The 17,335-nt window shown below is 36.4% G+C and overlaps 1 protein-coding gene across 4 annotated transcripts in view; it reads left to right on the plus strand.

The window, feature by feature from the left end:
* ATP2B1 (ATPase plasma membrane Ca2+ transporting 1) overlaps positions 1-17,335 on the plus strand; it is a 127,156-nt gene that overhangs the window by 52,573 nt on the left and 57,248 nt on the right. For all 4 annotated transcript variants that reach the window (XM_032493643.1, XM_032493641.1, XM_032493645.1 and 1 more), the window contains exon 2: positions 13,013-13,433. In XM_032493643.1, coding sequence (XP_032349534.1) covers positions 13,226-13,433 — 208 coding nt within the window. In that variant the 5' untranslated portion in view covers positions 13,013-13,225. The remainder of the gene's footprint in view (positions 1-13,012; positions 13,434-17,335) is intronic.

Genomic DNA, 17,335 nt, shown 5'->3' on the forward strand with positions numbered 1-17,335 from the left:
AAACTTTTAAGAAACCTTCCAGAGGTACAAGGAGGTATTGTTTTTATCATGATATCAGCTCTTTTCTGTGCTGCCTACTTACTCTCCTGTGCTATCAATCACACCTCTGTGTTTTGGGTTCTTCATCCCCCTGCTCCACCCTGCCTCAGTCCAGGTGTCTACTAGACAGTGAAGCCTTCCTCAAAGACACATCCCCATCAACACTTTATGCTTTGTGTGCTCACCAAATCTTTTGCAATGCTCTCTACAACACTTAATGTGTTTGCTGGCATCCTTGTGTTTTCCCCCCATTTGGGCCGTACACTCCTTGAAGAAAGAGCCTTGGACATAGGGCTTACTCACACATGTTTGGGACTGATAGGAACTTCAGAGGAAACAACAGGTTTGGGAGGATAAGCGTAATACTGGTGATTGAGTTTGATTTGCTGCAAGATACTCAAATGAAAGTGTCTGTTAACAGTTGAAAACATTGGCCTGGAGCTTGGTCCAGGCCTTAGATGTATATAGGTCATGATGTTGATGTGGTATTAGTAGCTCTCAGAGGCCTGTGGATAGTTTCCTGAGTGACAGCCTCATTTAGGGAGTGGTAAAGATTTTTAAAAGCCAGGGAATTGTGGACTGAGGAGAATTGCTTTGAGTCCTAGACTAAGTAAGCAATAAGGTTGGGTAGGAGGGAAGAATACTGTCAAATGACTCAAAAGTACCTGTGAGGATAAGGACTGAGAAGACACCTGAGATCATTAATCACCACAAGCAGCCAACAGAGGGGTCTGAGGATGGATCCAGTTTCCCAGGTCAGGGTGAGAGTAGATGATCAGGAAGAAGCATTGAGGATAGACCTTATTAAGATGTGTAGTAAAGAGAGGAGGGAAAGGCTAAATTGTTTGGTTCACAAAATCCAGGACAGGCTTGTTTTAGGGGAGGAGGAGGGAATAGTCTTTATGGTTAGGTTAAGCTGAAGGAACCAGGACAAAGTAGGATCTGTGGCTTGCAGCGGCAGTCAGGGAAATAAGGTCTTGGAGTAGACTTATCCTGGGGAGGTAAGAGCTGAAGTGATGTAGGAGACTTGGAATAGAAAAAGGAAGATGCTCAGAAGTTAGAGATGTGTCAGTGGATCATATATGACTGAGAAAAACAAGTTTCTCATGAAACTAAGAACTCAGCTTTTAACAGTTGAACCAGCATTACTCGGCCAGATGTAATGTCTGTTCAGGGGTAGCCAGGTAACCGGCCGGGTGTAGTCAGAGAGTGAAAAAGCAAGGGAGACATAAGAGCAAGAATGGAGTTGCAGACTGTTGGAAGTTTGCTTTTTTTGGGAGGCAGGTTGTCAGAAAGGATGTCAACTGCCTTTGAGCCTCAAGGTCAGAATGTATACACGAGATTCTGCGTAAGTGAAGAGAAATAAAGAGAAGTTGTACCAGAGAGGAAGTCTTGAAAATAGAACAATTCCAAGTGATGATGACTTTGACTTTTAATGTGTGTCTCTACCCTTGAATAGCACTCACAGAGTACAAATCAGAGTCTTGAAATGAAGGTCAGGAACGATGTGAAACCAGAGAGTTTGAAGGATCATCAACATGATGTGATGGAGTGGTTATGGTTCAGCACATCCCTAATGTCCATATTCTTTACACTTTGATGAGTTAACTATAAATGAGATCCTTGCCTAATAGCCTCTTAAAAATATAGCTTACCTTATTTTTCAGGCAGATTCTTTGAATGTGTTGCAAAAGTATTGATTTACTGAACTGTTCTTTGGTAACCACTGCTAGAAATTGCAAAAGACCGTCAACTATCAAACGATATAAATAAAGAAAAAGGAGATAAAGAAATGGGAAAAGGTCTTCTGCCCTCAGTTCTGTATTCAGTTGTTTAAATCCTTGAAATTTAGAGTTTTTAATTAAGAAACAGAAAGCTTGTGTTAAATTTACAGATAAGAGTTATGCCTCTCTAAATATTGCCAATTTTATTTTTGTGAGCTCATTCGGTGACATAATGAGCATCCTGTTTCCTTAAGCATTTAAGTGTAGGTTCTTGTGAACTGACAGGATAGAAACTCTTAAGAACTGAGTAGGCTGATGGAGCAGCTGGTGTGACATTCAAGTGTTCATATTGCCTTCTAGCTCCTGAACAGAAGGGAAAAAACAGTTTTAATTTAGAAATCTCTTTCTTGACTATAGCTGAAATTCTCAAAAATCAGTGAGGCTAGAAAATGATAGAACATTTTGTTCTCCTGTTTAACTGTGGATATAATGTGTTCTTATACTTATTGGTAAGCTGCACTCGATTGTATAAAATGAACTTTCTTTCTGAGCTTTTCAAAGGCCTGTCTTTTATAAGGAAATGATTACTGTTAGGAAGAAGGTTCCTAAAGTGCCTAAATAGAACAATAAAATAGAAAACAAAGGATAAGTTCCTTTTGGGGGGAGAGCAAGGGAAAGTGGGTATCTAAATTGTAGTTCTCAGTTAAATTTGTTAAAATTTAGTACTTTTGGGTGTTCAGAATCATTTTAAATATGTTCAGAATGAAGCAGGATGTCTTCACATTTCTTACTTAGAAGAAAATTATTTGCAGTATTTGTATAATCCATCAGTATACTTGGTATTAAAAATCAACTAACAGCATAGTTTTTAGAATAAGGTCTGCTTTCAAATATTCATGCAAATTAAGAACAGCATAATAAAGAACCATGAGTAATTTGCTTCTGTTCTTGTAGGGAATTTGGGGTCAAGGAGATAATCCAGCAATTTGTTCCTTAGTCAGATTTCAGGCACGCTTATTATCTATGGTAGTGGTTCTCCAGAGCAGCAGCTGCAGCGGCACCATCACCTGAGGTTTTTACAAACCTAAATTGTTTCCTACCGGAGATCTACTGAAACTCTGGAAGATCAAAGATCACCGGCAGTTTGTTTTAAGGAGCCCGGCAGGTGATTCTGATGTGTGCTGAAGTTTGCGAACCACTGGTCTATAGTTAGGACAGCCTTTCAAGACATACACATCATCAGTGTTTGGGACAAGATGATTCCAGCAGACTTGACTGCAAAGTCCATAGTGTGAACTTCAGGATATCAGTGTTTGGGATCATTCACATTAAAATTTTACCATATGCTCTCCTTAATTAAGTCCTTTGTTGGCATCAACAAATAATCTGTGCTGGAAATGACAGTTATCAAAAGCCAGAGTAATTGTCTTACAGCCCCAGGGAGGGGGATGAATCACCAATTTATGGAACCTGTTCTGCTTTGGGCTGACATTCTTTATGAACTAAAGGTTAGGTATCTTGATTGTGGTGGTGGTTTCATAGGTGTATACATCCATCAAAATCCATCAGATTATACATCTGAAGTGTGTGTAGTTTACTGTGCAGAAATTATACCACAATAAAGTTGTTTTAAATTTTTTTCAAATAAAGGCTTTGGGGAGGACTGCTGTGTTTGGGGCTCGGTTAAGGAAACTGGGTCGTTTTAGTCACACTTTAAGCCAGACTACTATAGTGTGGTTTTATCATTTTAATTGAATAGTGAAATTGTGAAATATGAGAGGAACAGAAAAAAATGAACCTGTAAATGCACATGCAAATAAACTTTTACTGTTGTTTGTAAACTGATCTCCTGCTTGCTATCTAAAAACAGATGGCAACAATTGTGGTCAAAATTTCAGTGCCACCCAGCCCCTCCCTACTGACTGCCTTTACAATTATTCAGGAAGAGGAACAAGCAGTGAAAAATGAGAACAGGCAACCAGAGATGGCATTGTGGTGGGAACAAGAGTTATGCATCTGAGAAATTAAGGCAGCAGAACATTTCAAGAGTGAGGTAGGGGTTAACAGTAGCAAAGGTGGCCAGTAGATCAGATAAGAGCAACTAAATGTGTCCATTAAATTTAGGAACAAGAGTGGTCAGGGGTCATCTTGAAGAGTAGTTTCAGTACAGCACAGAAGTAGCAGCTGGATTGAAATGCGGTGATCTGTGAGCCGGAGATAAAATAGAAATGGGAACTTTCAGAGAGGGTGATAGCTAGATGTGGCTTTGAGGATTTTCTCACCCAATGGCCTCTACTGGCTGATTTTTATTTCTTTATAATCCTTAAATCTAATTGTTAAATTTATTACCTCATTGATTTGGCATAATTTTACTTCAGCATGAGTAACCCTAACAAATTATTTCTCAAATAAATACATCTTTTCTTCTAGGCTTTATGAAATACTGAAACTCAGAGTTACTGCTTTGCATATAGCCTCAAGGATCCAGGACCCAGTTAAAACCCATTGCCACATAGCAGTCATTGTGTAATTAATTGGGAAAATCTGAAATGCCTTTTAACTTCCATTGTCTGAAAGAATTTGAAGGAAAGTTTATGTATCTTGCAAGGTGGTTTGAAAACTCCTTGCATGCTACAGCTTTCTCTCGTGGAACCTAGCATATGATTTTAAACACAGGATTAGGAGGTTTTGTTCTGTTCTGCTATTTGAATTGGCATTGATTACGAACATAAAACCTGTTTTTCAAATTGATTTCTAGCTAAGTTTCGAACAGGAATGTTTCGATTCAATAAACATTGAGCACCTGGTATATTTCCGACAAATCTGGGGGTTAAAAATAAATGGCACAAATCCTGCCTTGAGTTCACAGTTCATTGGGGAAGACAGAGATAAACAGATCATTGCAGCTCTGTGTTAAAAGCTGTAATAGAAGAACAAATTAATGCCTCCACCATTCCAGTCTACTTGCCTCCCACCCTAAGAGATTTGCTTAAGTGGTCATGCTGAATTTTTCACTAGCAGCAGCTCTAACTTGGCCTAAGTACTGTACTTAGTCTCTGTATCTGAAAAGAGTCTGGTGGATAAGTAACTTACTGAGGGAGTGGGAATAATTGTAGTCAATACAGACACAGTGATGGTGTTTATGAATCTTTTGAGACTAATAAATTAGGCATTGTAGACAGTGCTTATTTTCTGCTTATCAGTTTTATAAAACAAATCCTTTTTGGTGGATTTAATCTTGGGTGTGTGTATCATTTTTACTCACCTGATATAAATTACTTTTCTGAACAAGCTTTACAGTCTTTATGCTCTTTTATGCAAGTGTGCATGTTTTCTCTAAGCCACTTAAAACAGGAATAATGTGAATCCAGAGTAACATTACAATTAAGTAATCATTTGGTTCTTCAGAGTGTTTTAATGGAATACTTTGAACGTAACAAAACTTTGTAAGAGAAACTTCCCACACCACTCATAATCTTGTAGTGTCTGCTCTTTGATATGTATGATACTAGACCATATGCTCTTTCCACCATTACTGTCATATTACATGCTAGTACTTTGATATCCAGTAATTTACAGTAAATTTGTATCATTTCTTATCAAAAATTATTTTAACTGTTGAAATAATAAATTTTAGGGTATGAGTCCGATTTTTTTTTTCTGCAGAAAGTGACTGTATAAGAAATTTGAAAGAGCATAGTACCTCTTGTTTACGATACGGAGATCAAAGATAAATCAAGTGTGGTCTTTGCCTTCAAATAAATGTTCAGTATAATAGGCCTTAATTTAGGGGTAGTTATATAGTAGTTATACAGTCCAGGGAGCATTTAAGGTGGAGAATTTCAGGAGGATTACTGCTAGTATCTTGTCGGGTAGGGCGGGGTGGGGCTGGGTGAGGCTGGGTTTCTCAGTTTATGAGATAGTGCTCACTGTCAATAAAATGCCTATAGCAGCCACAGTGAGAATCAGATATAAAGATGTTATCCTCTTCACACAGCCACTTGTCTACAAAGGAAGTTGATTAATTTTTATGTTAAAAGAAAAAAAAATAAACTAAGAAAATGGAGATTTCCTGAGTGTTCTTTTTTGAAAGGCTGCAGTCAAAAACTTTTTTAGCTTTTTGTCAATCAAATGGTGCGTCTAACAGTGTCAGTATCCATTCTGAAGTACAGTGCAGTTATATCCCTGATAGTAGCCTTCTTAAAACCTATATGTTGTTTGGATTTATCCCATGATTTAAATTTTGATCTTTTACTCTTAAATGATTTTGTGACCATTTAATGCTTGCTTTCTGTAATTATAAACATCTTTATTCTTCTTTTTGGAAGTAGATGATTAAGAGTGTCTGGTTTCAATGGCTGTAAAATAAACAGTTGAATTTGATTTCCAGCATCCCTTTCAGCTGTTAAATTCTATGATTCCTTTGTAATCATTTTTGGGCAGAATGATAGCTTTTTAAAATTTGTTTATTGTTGGTATTTTATTCTGATTTAGAAACTTTTAAACAAATTTTTTCTTATTAAGTGAATGAAAATAAACTGTCTTTATCTTCAGAGGTTTTTAGCCCCCAAAACCCCAGACCCATAATTTGCATTCCTGTTGAACCAGTCATAGATTAAGAACATTTGTAAATACTAATTTTTTATTTTTAAACATTTACTGAAACATGTAATAGACTTAGTAAATAGAAATTTGACTTAACACTTAAATTATTTCAGTATTTGAATGAAGTGTAGATACCTTAAGAGAACTGTTTGAATTTTCTTGGGAAAGAATATATGAAATCAGAAGTAACTTCATGCACTGAAGTAGTTACAGAATTAGAAAATTAAAAAGTAAGATTCAGAACTACAACTTTTTCTAGTAGTTTTGAAATTTTATCTTGAATTGGGAGTGACCTGAAGAAAATCCAGATTGCTTGGGAATCTTTAGTTGACTCAAAGGACATTTTAAGAGATTAATGGAAGTTTAAATGAAAAGATTGGTTTTTAACAAATAAATTACTTTTGATTTATAAACAGTTTGTGTAAATTTAGAGTTGAAATTAATCAAATACCTTTCCTAAACTTAATGACCATAATTAGCAGATCTTCAAATTAGCAGATCTTCATGCACTATATACAAAAAAGAATACCTTTTCTTGTCTGGGGTATGTTTTCTTTGAAGTAATCTTGCCTAAAGAGAATCTTGATTTTTAAAAGCTAAACAGGACCAATGGAGAATGGAGTGATGAACAGGAAGTTGTGTACATGTATTAAAGCATGCTTACTGCATCAGAACTGATGGTGTTAACCTTTTAAAACAGGAATGGAGTTTTAAATATTAGAGTTGTAGGCAAAAGGGCATGAGCTGTCTTCAGGTACTGAGCTCTCTTCCATACATCCTTTTAGTGCAGCTTCATCAACTCCAAAAGTAAGGAGTCTCATTGACTGAGGGACCCTTTATTAGTAAGAGTTCTCCAGAGAAACTGAACCAACAGGAAATCTATACATATAGTGATTGACTGTGAGGAATTTGCTCAGGCAGTTATGGAGACTGAGAAGTCCCACCCTCCACCGTCGCCAAACTGAAGACCCAGGAAAGCTGATGGGTTAGTTTGGCCTGAGTCTGAAGGCCTGAGAACCTGGGAGGTTAGTGGGTAATTTGGAGTCAGAGGGCAGGAGAAGATGGTTGTCTCAGCTCAGCAGTCAGCCAGTGAGCAGGTGTGACTTACCCTTTCTTCACTGCTTGCTGTATTCAGGCCCTCAGTGTATTGGATGGTGCCCACCCACATTGGGAAGGGCCATCTGCTTTACTTAATCTACCCATTCAAATGCTCATCTCATCCAGAATCGCCCTCTTAGGCTCACCAGGAAATAACATTCAGTCAGATATCTGAGCACCTTGTGATCCAGTCACGTTGACATAAATTTAACTGTTATAGACCCATTCCAGTTTGGTAGAACTTGTCACTAAGTTCTTCCTTAGCCTGTAGTCTACCTCTCTGTAACTTTCTTTCATTTCATTCCAGTTGTGCCTTCCAGTACTCCACAGAATATGCCTAGTGACTGTTCTACACTGTAAAACGTTCAGGTGTGTGAAGCTAGCTATCATGAGGTATTCCTCCCCTAGACTAACTTCCCTCCACTTCTTCAGTGGACTGGCTTTCTGACTTCTTTGACATTATTAATCATTTTTCACACTGTATTTTATGGTAACTCAGACCTGACCAATGCAAAATCTGGTGGATCTGTTGTCTATAATACAAATAAAAGTTCCCCTCTTTTGTTCATCAGTCTTTTTGATGTTTTCAGTCATCATATGCTTTATTTGTATAGCAGAGCTTCACTTATATTAGACAACCATCAGGATTCGTTTTTCCTCTAAGTTTAGAAATCTTAATAAAAATAGCTAACATGCACTTAACCATGTGTTGAGTGCCAGACTAAGTTCACATTGTTTTACATATATTCACACATTTAGCGAGGTGTGTACTGTTACTGTGTGTTTTACAGAGGATCCTGTCACATTATAGGTGTGTTCTTCCAAGGCAAAGTAGAATAGATCTCTTAACTCCCTTTGTTGTTACACTCCTGTCATTGCCGCCTAAGACAGCTTGGAGGTGGGAGGGGAAAGCACTTGCATCATGTTAATTAACATCAAGTTAATGCATGCGGAGCTTTGAGTAAGCTGAACCTTTGTCTTTGAATACATACTGTTATATTTCTCACATACCATATTTGTACAGTTATATTTTGGGAATTAAATAAAGGAGACCATACTTTTATACCAATTAAAAGTTAGCTTCTCATTCTCACCTGTCTTTCTGGATCCTGATTCTGTTATCTAACATATTTGCTGATTTACCTATAGCTTCAAGTCATCTACAGATTGGAGAAATGTAATTTCTATGTTTCCACATCACTGACAAAAGTTCAGAACCGTGAGGAATTAGGAATGCAGTAATGCCTTAAAAATATCTTTTGGGTTGTTCTCTTATTTTGATACATTTAGTTATATTAGCCTATATTTCCTGCCTTGCCTGTAGGAATCTCATGTTACTATATAAAGTAATAATCAATGTCAGAGCTCCATCTTTCATCCAGCTCCATATTTTATTCCATAATTTAACTATTCTGCTGTATTTCTTTTAGTTTTTTCTACGTGGTTTTTCTCTTGTTATCATTGTTGAATCTAGATAATATCTGTACAACCATTCCACGATCCGTAAGTCAGGTGACTTTGTGAAAGAGAGAATTGAAACTGTATTATTAAAAATCTATTTATGAGTTTCAGTCATTACTGAGACTTCATAGTCATCCTTTGGTTTTCTTTTGGGGCCCTGCTCATTCACAGTAAAGTTTATGTGTCAGTTGGAATCCATCTTACTCTTCGTTTTGAAGGCTGTGACTATTGTTGCCCAGTTCTAGTCTTAAACCACCACCTCTGTCTTTTCACATAAGCCCTCAAAGACTACGAATAGTGGTGGATCCGAGCTAGATTACGGACTCCAAGAGGCCTACAAAGACTAGGTATGTTTTCTTTAAAATTTCCCTTTTATGGAGTTTCAGCTTCCACTTAATATTTCTTTTTAAACTCTTCAAATGAAAGATCAAAATCTTAGAGAACAAAGAGAAGCCAAGTAGATGTTCTACTTTCTATTAGTATCTCAGTCCCAAATGGTGTGTCTCTCTCTTGATTATCATATTGTAGCTAACAAGTGAAAAACAAAACTTTTTTGTTGTCTTTGGTGTTTCTGTCGATCCACCAGTTAGATGAATGAAAGAGTGAGAGCAGAGCTAGTGGAAGAGAGAGGAAAATAGTGGAAGAGGCTGTAGACGATCTAGAAATAGACAGCAGCCTGATTCACCATTTGTAGGTAATTGGCAATTCAGATAGTCCACTTTCGGAAAGTGGCTTATTTGCATTTGGTGCTTTTCCCTGGGCTTCCTTTCTTTAAACAGTGGAGGAACTGAAAATTGATGGTAATCATGTCGGTTGCAAAGTGATAGAAAACCCCAAAAAGGAATTTACTGACAAATTACGGAAAAGATCATGGATAGGACAGAGTTTAGGCATTGACTAACTAAAGGACTCAAATGATCCAGTACTGACAGGCACATTTCCTTCCTCCTGCCGTGTTAGATCCATTTTCAGAGACTTTCCTTATCTCAGATTTAAGTTTCCTGAGAAGAAACAAGTCAGAGCCACAGCAGATGCCTCATTGCCACCTATTGGCCTTTGTTGAGTCACATGCACCTTCCTAATCCAGCATCGTTATGATCAGGGGAATGTCTGGATAATGGGGATAGACTAAATTGAGAGTTAGGAAAGGGCAGACCCCTAAACAGGCTATTGCTGAAAACTGGGGGGAAAGGATGCTGAAGTGGCAATTAACAAATGTCCACTAGAATGTCTATTGAATTCTGATTATATTACATAAATTGGTACGTTTGGTGCTGTTTGTTTAAAAAAAAATGAATACTTCTATTTCAACCTAATGAACATGAAGACTTAAAGTGGGGATAGTATAGTAGAAGGAACATAGCTTTTGAGTCACAAAGGTTCAAGTTCTAGCTCTGTTAATGTACCCGTATTACTGAGAAATTTAAGGACACCCAATAAAACCCTTTTTTCCTGGTTGAATTCTGTCAAGAGAAAAGACAAATTATTGACACATAGTAATAAAAATACTAGTTTTATTAGTAACAGGTAACAGTGAGGTTCTAATAATGAACCCAGAACTATACATTTATCTACCCCCACCCCCAGGCACTTTGAACAATAGTCTTTTTTATCTAGGGGTCTGGCTCCTCATGCAAATGCATGAGTTGCAGACATTTGGCTCACAAAACAAGGCAGGGAGGTAAAGAAGCTGCATATGTCTAGTTCTCCCAAAAATCTGTTCAGCAGCTCATTTCACCTCCATGCTAATTGGTGGAATAGGAGGCCAGAATTTGTTGAGGAAAATTCTTCTTTGTGGAAACCAGAGGAATGATGACACACATGCTCCCAACACACAGACTTACGAATCTTAATTATTTTAATCTCTCTTAAATAATAATTTATTTTGAGTTGGTGTGATGTTCAGATCCTAAAAAATTTGGGGTATGAAAATTCAGAGAGATTATCAAATAACCACCCTCTCCAGTTTTTGAAGTTGGGTTATTATAATAATTGATGTGTGAGTGGGAGGGAACCCATTTTGCCCAGGAGGTGAGTAAAATTGGTAATAATTGGGCAAGCATAAGGATTTGTGATGTGGGAGGAAGCAGGCAGTGAAAGAAAATGTTTTACAGAATCCATAACTATCACATCCTTGCAAATTTAAACCAAGGTAGGCAAACTTTTCCTCCACCAGCCATCCTCAACCAGCTGGTATAAATTCAAAGGTTTTAGCCTGTTCTTCAGTCCAGTGGTTCTCACACTGTGCTCTCTGAACCGACAGCATCAACATCACCTGAGAATTTGTTAGAAACCCTAATAATAGCTTTGTTGAAGCTCTAGAGGTGGGGCCCAGCAATCTATATATAAGCAAGCCCTCTAAGTGATTTTTATGGATCTTGAGCTATAAGAACTGTATACTATAATTTGCAAACATGCCCATAACAATTTCATAGCTGAAGATTAATTGCACTTGCAAGTAATCTGCTCTTGTTCCTCATCATTAAACATTTATTAAATATGGGGCATTTGGGGGAGGGAGAGAGGTTGAATAGGTGAAATAGAGCTTGAGCTTGAATGCCAAACAGGCATGAAGATTAAGACTGTGTTTCCATCCTATAGGTTTCACTGTAGTGGCATGATACCTGTTTAAAAAACTAAATGTAGCAGCAAAGTGCAGCAAGGATTGGATGGAGGAGACACTAGAATGAGAGAGAACCTGGGGGGTAGTGATTATAATTTGTGTAGAGGAACTTAAAGATCAAGAAGAAAAGTGGTTATATAGAATAGGCTTTTCAAAGGAACAATTAACTGAACTCAGTTAACTGAATGAAGCTAGGTTAGATGAAATCAAAGACGATTTAAGATCTCAAGCCCAGATGATTAAGATAATGATGGTTGGGGAAGGGAGCTCTCTAATTAGGGAATAAGATGAATCTATGGGCGTATTAACTTTGAGGTAATAGTTTAAAAGACATACATGGAGAAAAAAGAAAGCTCATTTTTAGGTAGTTTAGATGAAGAGAGCTTGAAAGTACATTTGTCCCTTGGTATCCACAGGGGATTGTTTCCAGGACCCCCTGAGGATACCAAAATCCACAGATGCTCAAGTCCCTAAATTGGTCCCTCTATCTGCAGGTTCCACATTCACCAGATTCAACCAGCTGGTATTTGAAGGAAATGAAAGTAATGCAGTCATTCACTCCTGAAACACGAATTGAATGTCTACCATGGGTCTAGCACAGTTCTAGGTTCTCAGGATACAGAAATGGACAAACTCACGCCCTGTCTTTATAACTAATATTGTAGGTGGAGGGAGACAACAAATCAATCAATACATAAACAAGATCATTTCAGACAATACTGAGAGCCGGCAAAGAAAAGAAAATGAGTCACAGTACAAAGTGACTCAAGGGTGGAGAATTTCTTTAGATAGCTTGTCAAGGAAGGCCTGAGGTGGTGACATGTGACAGAAATCATGGTGAAAGATAGTTGTGGGACGCCGAAAGATGCTGGCATCAGAGTGGCCAAGGAGAATTGCAGGAAAGCGAATGAGAAGGTTTGTTGTGTTTTTTGCCCTTTCAGGGGCTATTCTGTATGAAAGGTTTGGAGAGAGACGATAGTGTATTCAGAGGAACACAGGCTGCTTGGAGACATCCCAACTCATTTATATCAGGCATTTGTTAGCTGTGTAAAAACTCCTTGGTTTCTCTAAGGCTTATTCTTCTCAGTAGAGTCAGTAGTAATAACACTGCATGGGATTAAATTGTGATGATTAAATGAGAGAATGAATTTAAAGCAGCTAGTGTAGTGCTTGGAACATAAGTGCTTAATGATAACTATTAATAATACTGATCGGTCATGTGAAATACCATTTCATTTAATAATGGTGAAATCTAATGTCTTTTGATACACAGTTTTATTTAGAAGTTACACTTTGACTTTTTATCATGCAAAACATTTTAAGGGCATGAGACTACAGTTAAAAATGTTTTGGCAATTAAATGATACGCTTTGAACAGCTGCTGATGACACTTAGAAAATATGCTTATATGCATAATACTCTAAGATGGATTTTACTAACTTTAAGTATTTCCTTCTTACAGATGTGTTCATCTCATGACTGATATGAAGCAACTAGTCATGGGCCAAAGGTCAAGATACTTCCCCAGGAAATACTGCTGATGCTCCTTAAGAAAGTCATACAATGAGTGTTTCATTTCAGAAAGATTTTCATATTTAAAAGATTTTCATCTTGGAAATAAGTGAAAATTAGAGTCTTCTGGGAAACATTTTCCTCCTAATAAATTATACTTGTAATGGGCGACATGGCAAACAACTCAGTTGCATATAGTGGAGTGAAAAACTCTTTGAAGGAAGCTAATCATGATGGAGACTTTGGAATTACACTTGCAGAGCTGCGGGCTCTCATGGAGCTCAGGTCTACAGACGCGTTACGAAAAATACAGGAAAGCTATGGAGACGTCTATGGAATTTGCTCCAGATTAAAAACATCTCCCAATGAAGGTGAGTTTTATTACATTCATTTTTAGTACTTTGTACAGTGCATACTGTAATTGGCTTATAAATAAGCATGCTTGTGTTGTCTTGGCTGTTTTTTGGTTATGCCATGATTTTTGTGGAAGTAAAGATGAGTTGACTATCAGATTGGTGCAAAGTAACCTTAGATCAAGAAACAGTTTTGCAAATTTATTTATATATTTTGAGTTGGTGGGAGGAAATTTTTATACTCTTGTACATATTATGGCTGCTTGTTTACATTAGCATGATTTTCTTCCCACTTGAGCTGTAGAGGGTGGAACCAGGCTTGGTAGTTCCCAAGAGATTCAGTGGAAATAAACTCTGTTCACTACCCTTCATTTTGCCAGGCAGCTTAAAATAGTTTTCGCTGCCAGTAGCTGACCAAGTTTTTTTTTTTTTTAACCTGAACTGTTAGCAATCAGTTCAGAAGGTACCAAACCAAATGGAATAGTCTAGATTAGCAGACATTGCCTTTGATTAAAAATAGTTTTCAGTCTTAGAATTATGTCCAGTTTCCCTCTGTTTAGAGAATTTTTTGGTTTCATAATTCTTGGAATTTTTAGTATATTTCTTTTTGAGGCTCAAGAAAGGAAAATTCATTATAATTTAATTGCATTATGGTCTTTGAAATGGTTTAAAAGGATAACCTTTTATTTATCATTGATCATGCTGAATATAACATTAAGTTGGGAAGTTTTGGGAAGGCATTTCCAAATTGCAAAAGAGTAGGGAAGGATATGTGAAGATGAATGTTTGGTGATTACAGTATGTTTTAGTAAGGATGTGAAATTATTAATGTTAAAGTTTAAAGGATATTAGTATATGTCCCAAAGCTACTTCGAGAGAAATTGTGCTTCAGTGTTTTCTTTAACATTTTTTCCTGAAACATCTTAGGCCATGCCACTACTTGTGATAAATTTTAAGGTAATAGCAAAAAGTTATTTCCAAAGTTGTTAAAGAATTTTAAATCACACTAAAAGATTCTTTAAGATCTTTATATAATTCTGTGTGAATTGCTCACTATGTTAATGGTAGGTGGTTACTTTAATTTTTCTAAGATAGTATGATCCTGAGGCGGCCAGTGTCAGTATTCACACATACCCTAAAAGGGCTTCCTCAGACCTCTTGGAGTATGTTGTTTTCTGTAAAGTCTTCCAGATTGTCTGGATCTTTTCCGCAAGTCAAAACCACTAGAAGCATGAACTTCTCGGTTACACCTTCAATATACTGTACCATTTTAAGAGCCAAATCCCTGCTGTTTTAATTCAGGAAATCAGGACAGACCTATGGACTTCAATCGGTAGTAATTTAACAAGATCTGGAGCTTGTTTGTTAAATCTACTGTAAGATTTTAGGTAACTTTATGTAATGTTAGAAATTTGTATATTAGTATGCTGCTCTCAATAGGTGGATTCATTAATTCAACCATTTGTACTTACTACATTTAATCTAAAACCTAATTGTTGACTGTTTCTTGATCACCAAAATAATAGGAAAACATCAACATTAAAAAACCTTCAACATAACATAGTTTGTTTGATATTGAACTTCACTTTGAAATCTCTATTTAAACTGTGCTTCCCCTGACCATGTCTTTGTATTTCTTTGCTGTTAGTTAATGAGAATTTTTGTCTTCTCGTAGCTAAAAACCTCTCCATGGGTGTGTTCTTTATTCTTACAGATATGATTTCTCTTTAGTTTGCCCTGCAGTTTCTTTTGTGCTGTTATTTTGGGCAGTACTCCTTACATTGATTTTGGTTTGATTAGTGAAGTTTATTAAGTTAATTGAAAATTTTGCACCTAGTCCAGTAGTTTTTAAAATTTGGGGAGGGGATGGTTAGGTGCCTCTTTTACCCTAAGTGGAAGTTGTGGATAATCTCTAGAAATACTTAACACATAAAATTTTGTGTGTATCATTGCTGTTTTGTGCTACTAAATAAGTATATGCACCTTTTCCCCTCTTTTATTCTTAAAAGATTCTTGCTTATCATCTTTCTAGTGTTGTGAACTTCTTTTTGTCAAAATTTGTACAAACTTTTGTCTTCACTGTTTATGAACAGTTTGTCATTTTGAAACACTTTTTAAAAAAGTGAAAAAGTCATTTTAAGCATTGTTTGTATTTATGGTTATTGTAGGAATAAATAAAAACAGCAGCCTTCACAGGAATGTTATTTCCAAAGGAATACTGTTAGTTTAATTTAGCAATATTTCACACAGAAAGCTAATGAATGTTTTGTCCTTTATCAACTAGGCAGATGATAACAAATGACTCATCACTGGAGATAGCAGCTAGGAGTTTGTATGCCCAAGTGAAATATTCTAGTCAAGAAGTAGTCTTTTGTTAGTATAACCTGCATATAGTCAGGAAAACTGAGATTAAAATGATTCTTCAAAGTACGTGAATTTTAGCTGGTAAAATTGAAGTTTATCTGTCCCTTTTTAGTTCTTTCATTCATTCATTAATTCATTGACACAGTCTTTCATTAGATCTAGGTTGTTAATTATCATATATTTTATATATCCCCCCAAAACAGAATTAGTATTGACAGTTTTAATTGTAAGAACATTGTTAAGTGTATAATTAAATTACATTCCAATTTCAGAGATATTAATAAAATGTAAGAAGATGTGTGTTTTAAAATCGCTGGGATTGTATTCACCAGTATCTCCTATCTGGTTGGCACTTTTCTAGACTCCAGGCGTACATTCATAAATAAAACAAAATTACCCATCTTATTTTTACATAGGGGAGACAAGTTCACAAGACAGATAAGTGAAATGTGTATAGTGTGCTAGTGATACATGCCTAAGAGAAGGAAAATCAGAAATATTGGGGATGTCGATGTTAGATTGCTCCATAAGTGTGGAGAAACGATTTAAGACGGTTCTCAAGAGCAGCAACAACAAATATGATAGGTAAGGTTTAAATAATGCTTTCTGTGCTAGATTGATTGTTAGCGCTTACAAATACTAACTTATTTTATCCTCACAACAGTTTTATCCTATTTTACAGCCAAAGAACTCACAGCACAAAAAGGTTAAGCAACTTAGCGGAAGTCTCACAGCTCTTAAGCCCAGAGCAGGAATTCAAACCTAGACATTCTAGCAACAGAGAGCATGCTTTTAACTACTGTAGTGGACTGCCTGTTGTAAAAGTTCATCTCCTCCGGCTTGCAAAAGAGTTTGCGATAGTGAGAAAGAAGTACCTGTGTTCTCTCTTCTCAGTAGTACTTTCTGATGGCAGGAAATCACATAATGAAAAAAAATGGAATTTAAGGTTCAGTTTATCAGTCGGTGTTTAAAATGTGCCCTATTCAGGAAGTTGTGTTGTGTGCTTCCTCATTTGGTCTGCTAATTTATTGCTTGTTTTCTAGCAGAATAGGCCTTTAACTTGATTTGAAGCATACTGGACATGTACTGATCAATAGGCAGTGTTTTGAGCCAGATGTGATTTTCATATTAACAACTTCCTAGTGGTTCTGATTAATTATCATTATTCTTAAAAGAATTAGAAGTATAAATTTGAGGGTTAACTGGAATTGAGACATGTTGCTTCATATTTTTAGTTTTATCTATTAGTGAACAAGCACCTGTCTTACAGTCCTTAGAATCCAAGATGTACTTTTATACCAGAATAACCGTATAATATCCTTACTGCATAAAGTTACCATTACAGTTTTTTTCTTCTGTATTACTGTTTTCATATGTGAACTTCCTTATTCCTATTCTAGACCATACTTATAGATTTTTTTATTTTTATACTAGCTTTCGGTATCTTTTCCATTTTAATGTGTTTTCCTATGTTATCTATATTATATTTTATATTGGATGGTAGAATAGACTAATAATAAGATTATAGACTATAGATCTCTAGCCCCTGGTGTCAT

This window comes from Camelus ferus, chromosome 12, assembly GCF_009834535.1.
Source record: "Camelus ferus isolate YT-003-E chromosome 12, BCGSAC_Cfer_1.0, whole genome shotgun sequence".
NCBI lineage: Eukaryota > Metazoa > Chordata > Mammalia > Artiodactyla > Camelidae > Camelus > Camelus ferus.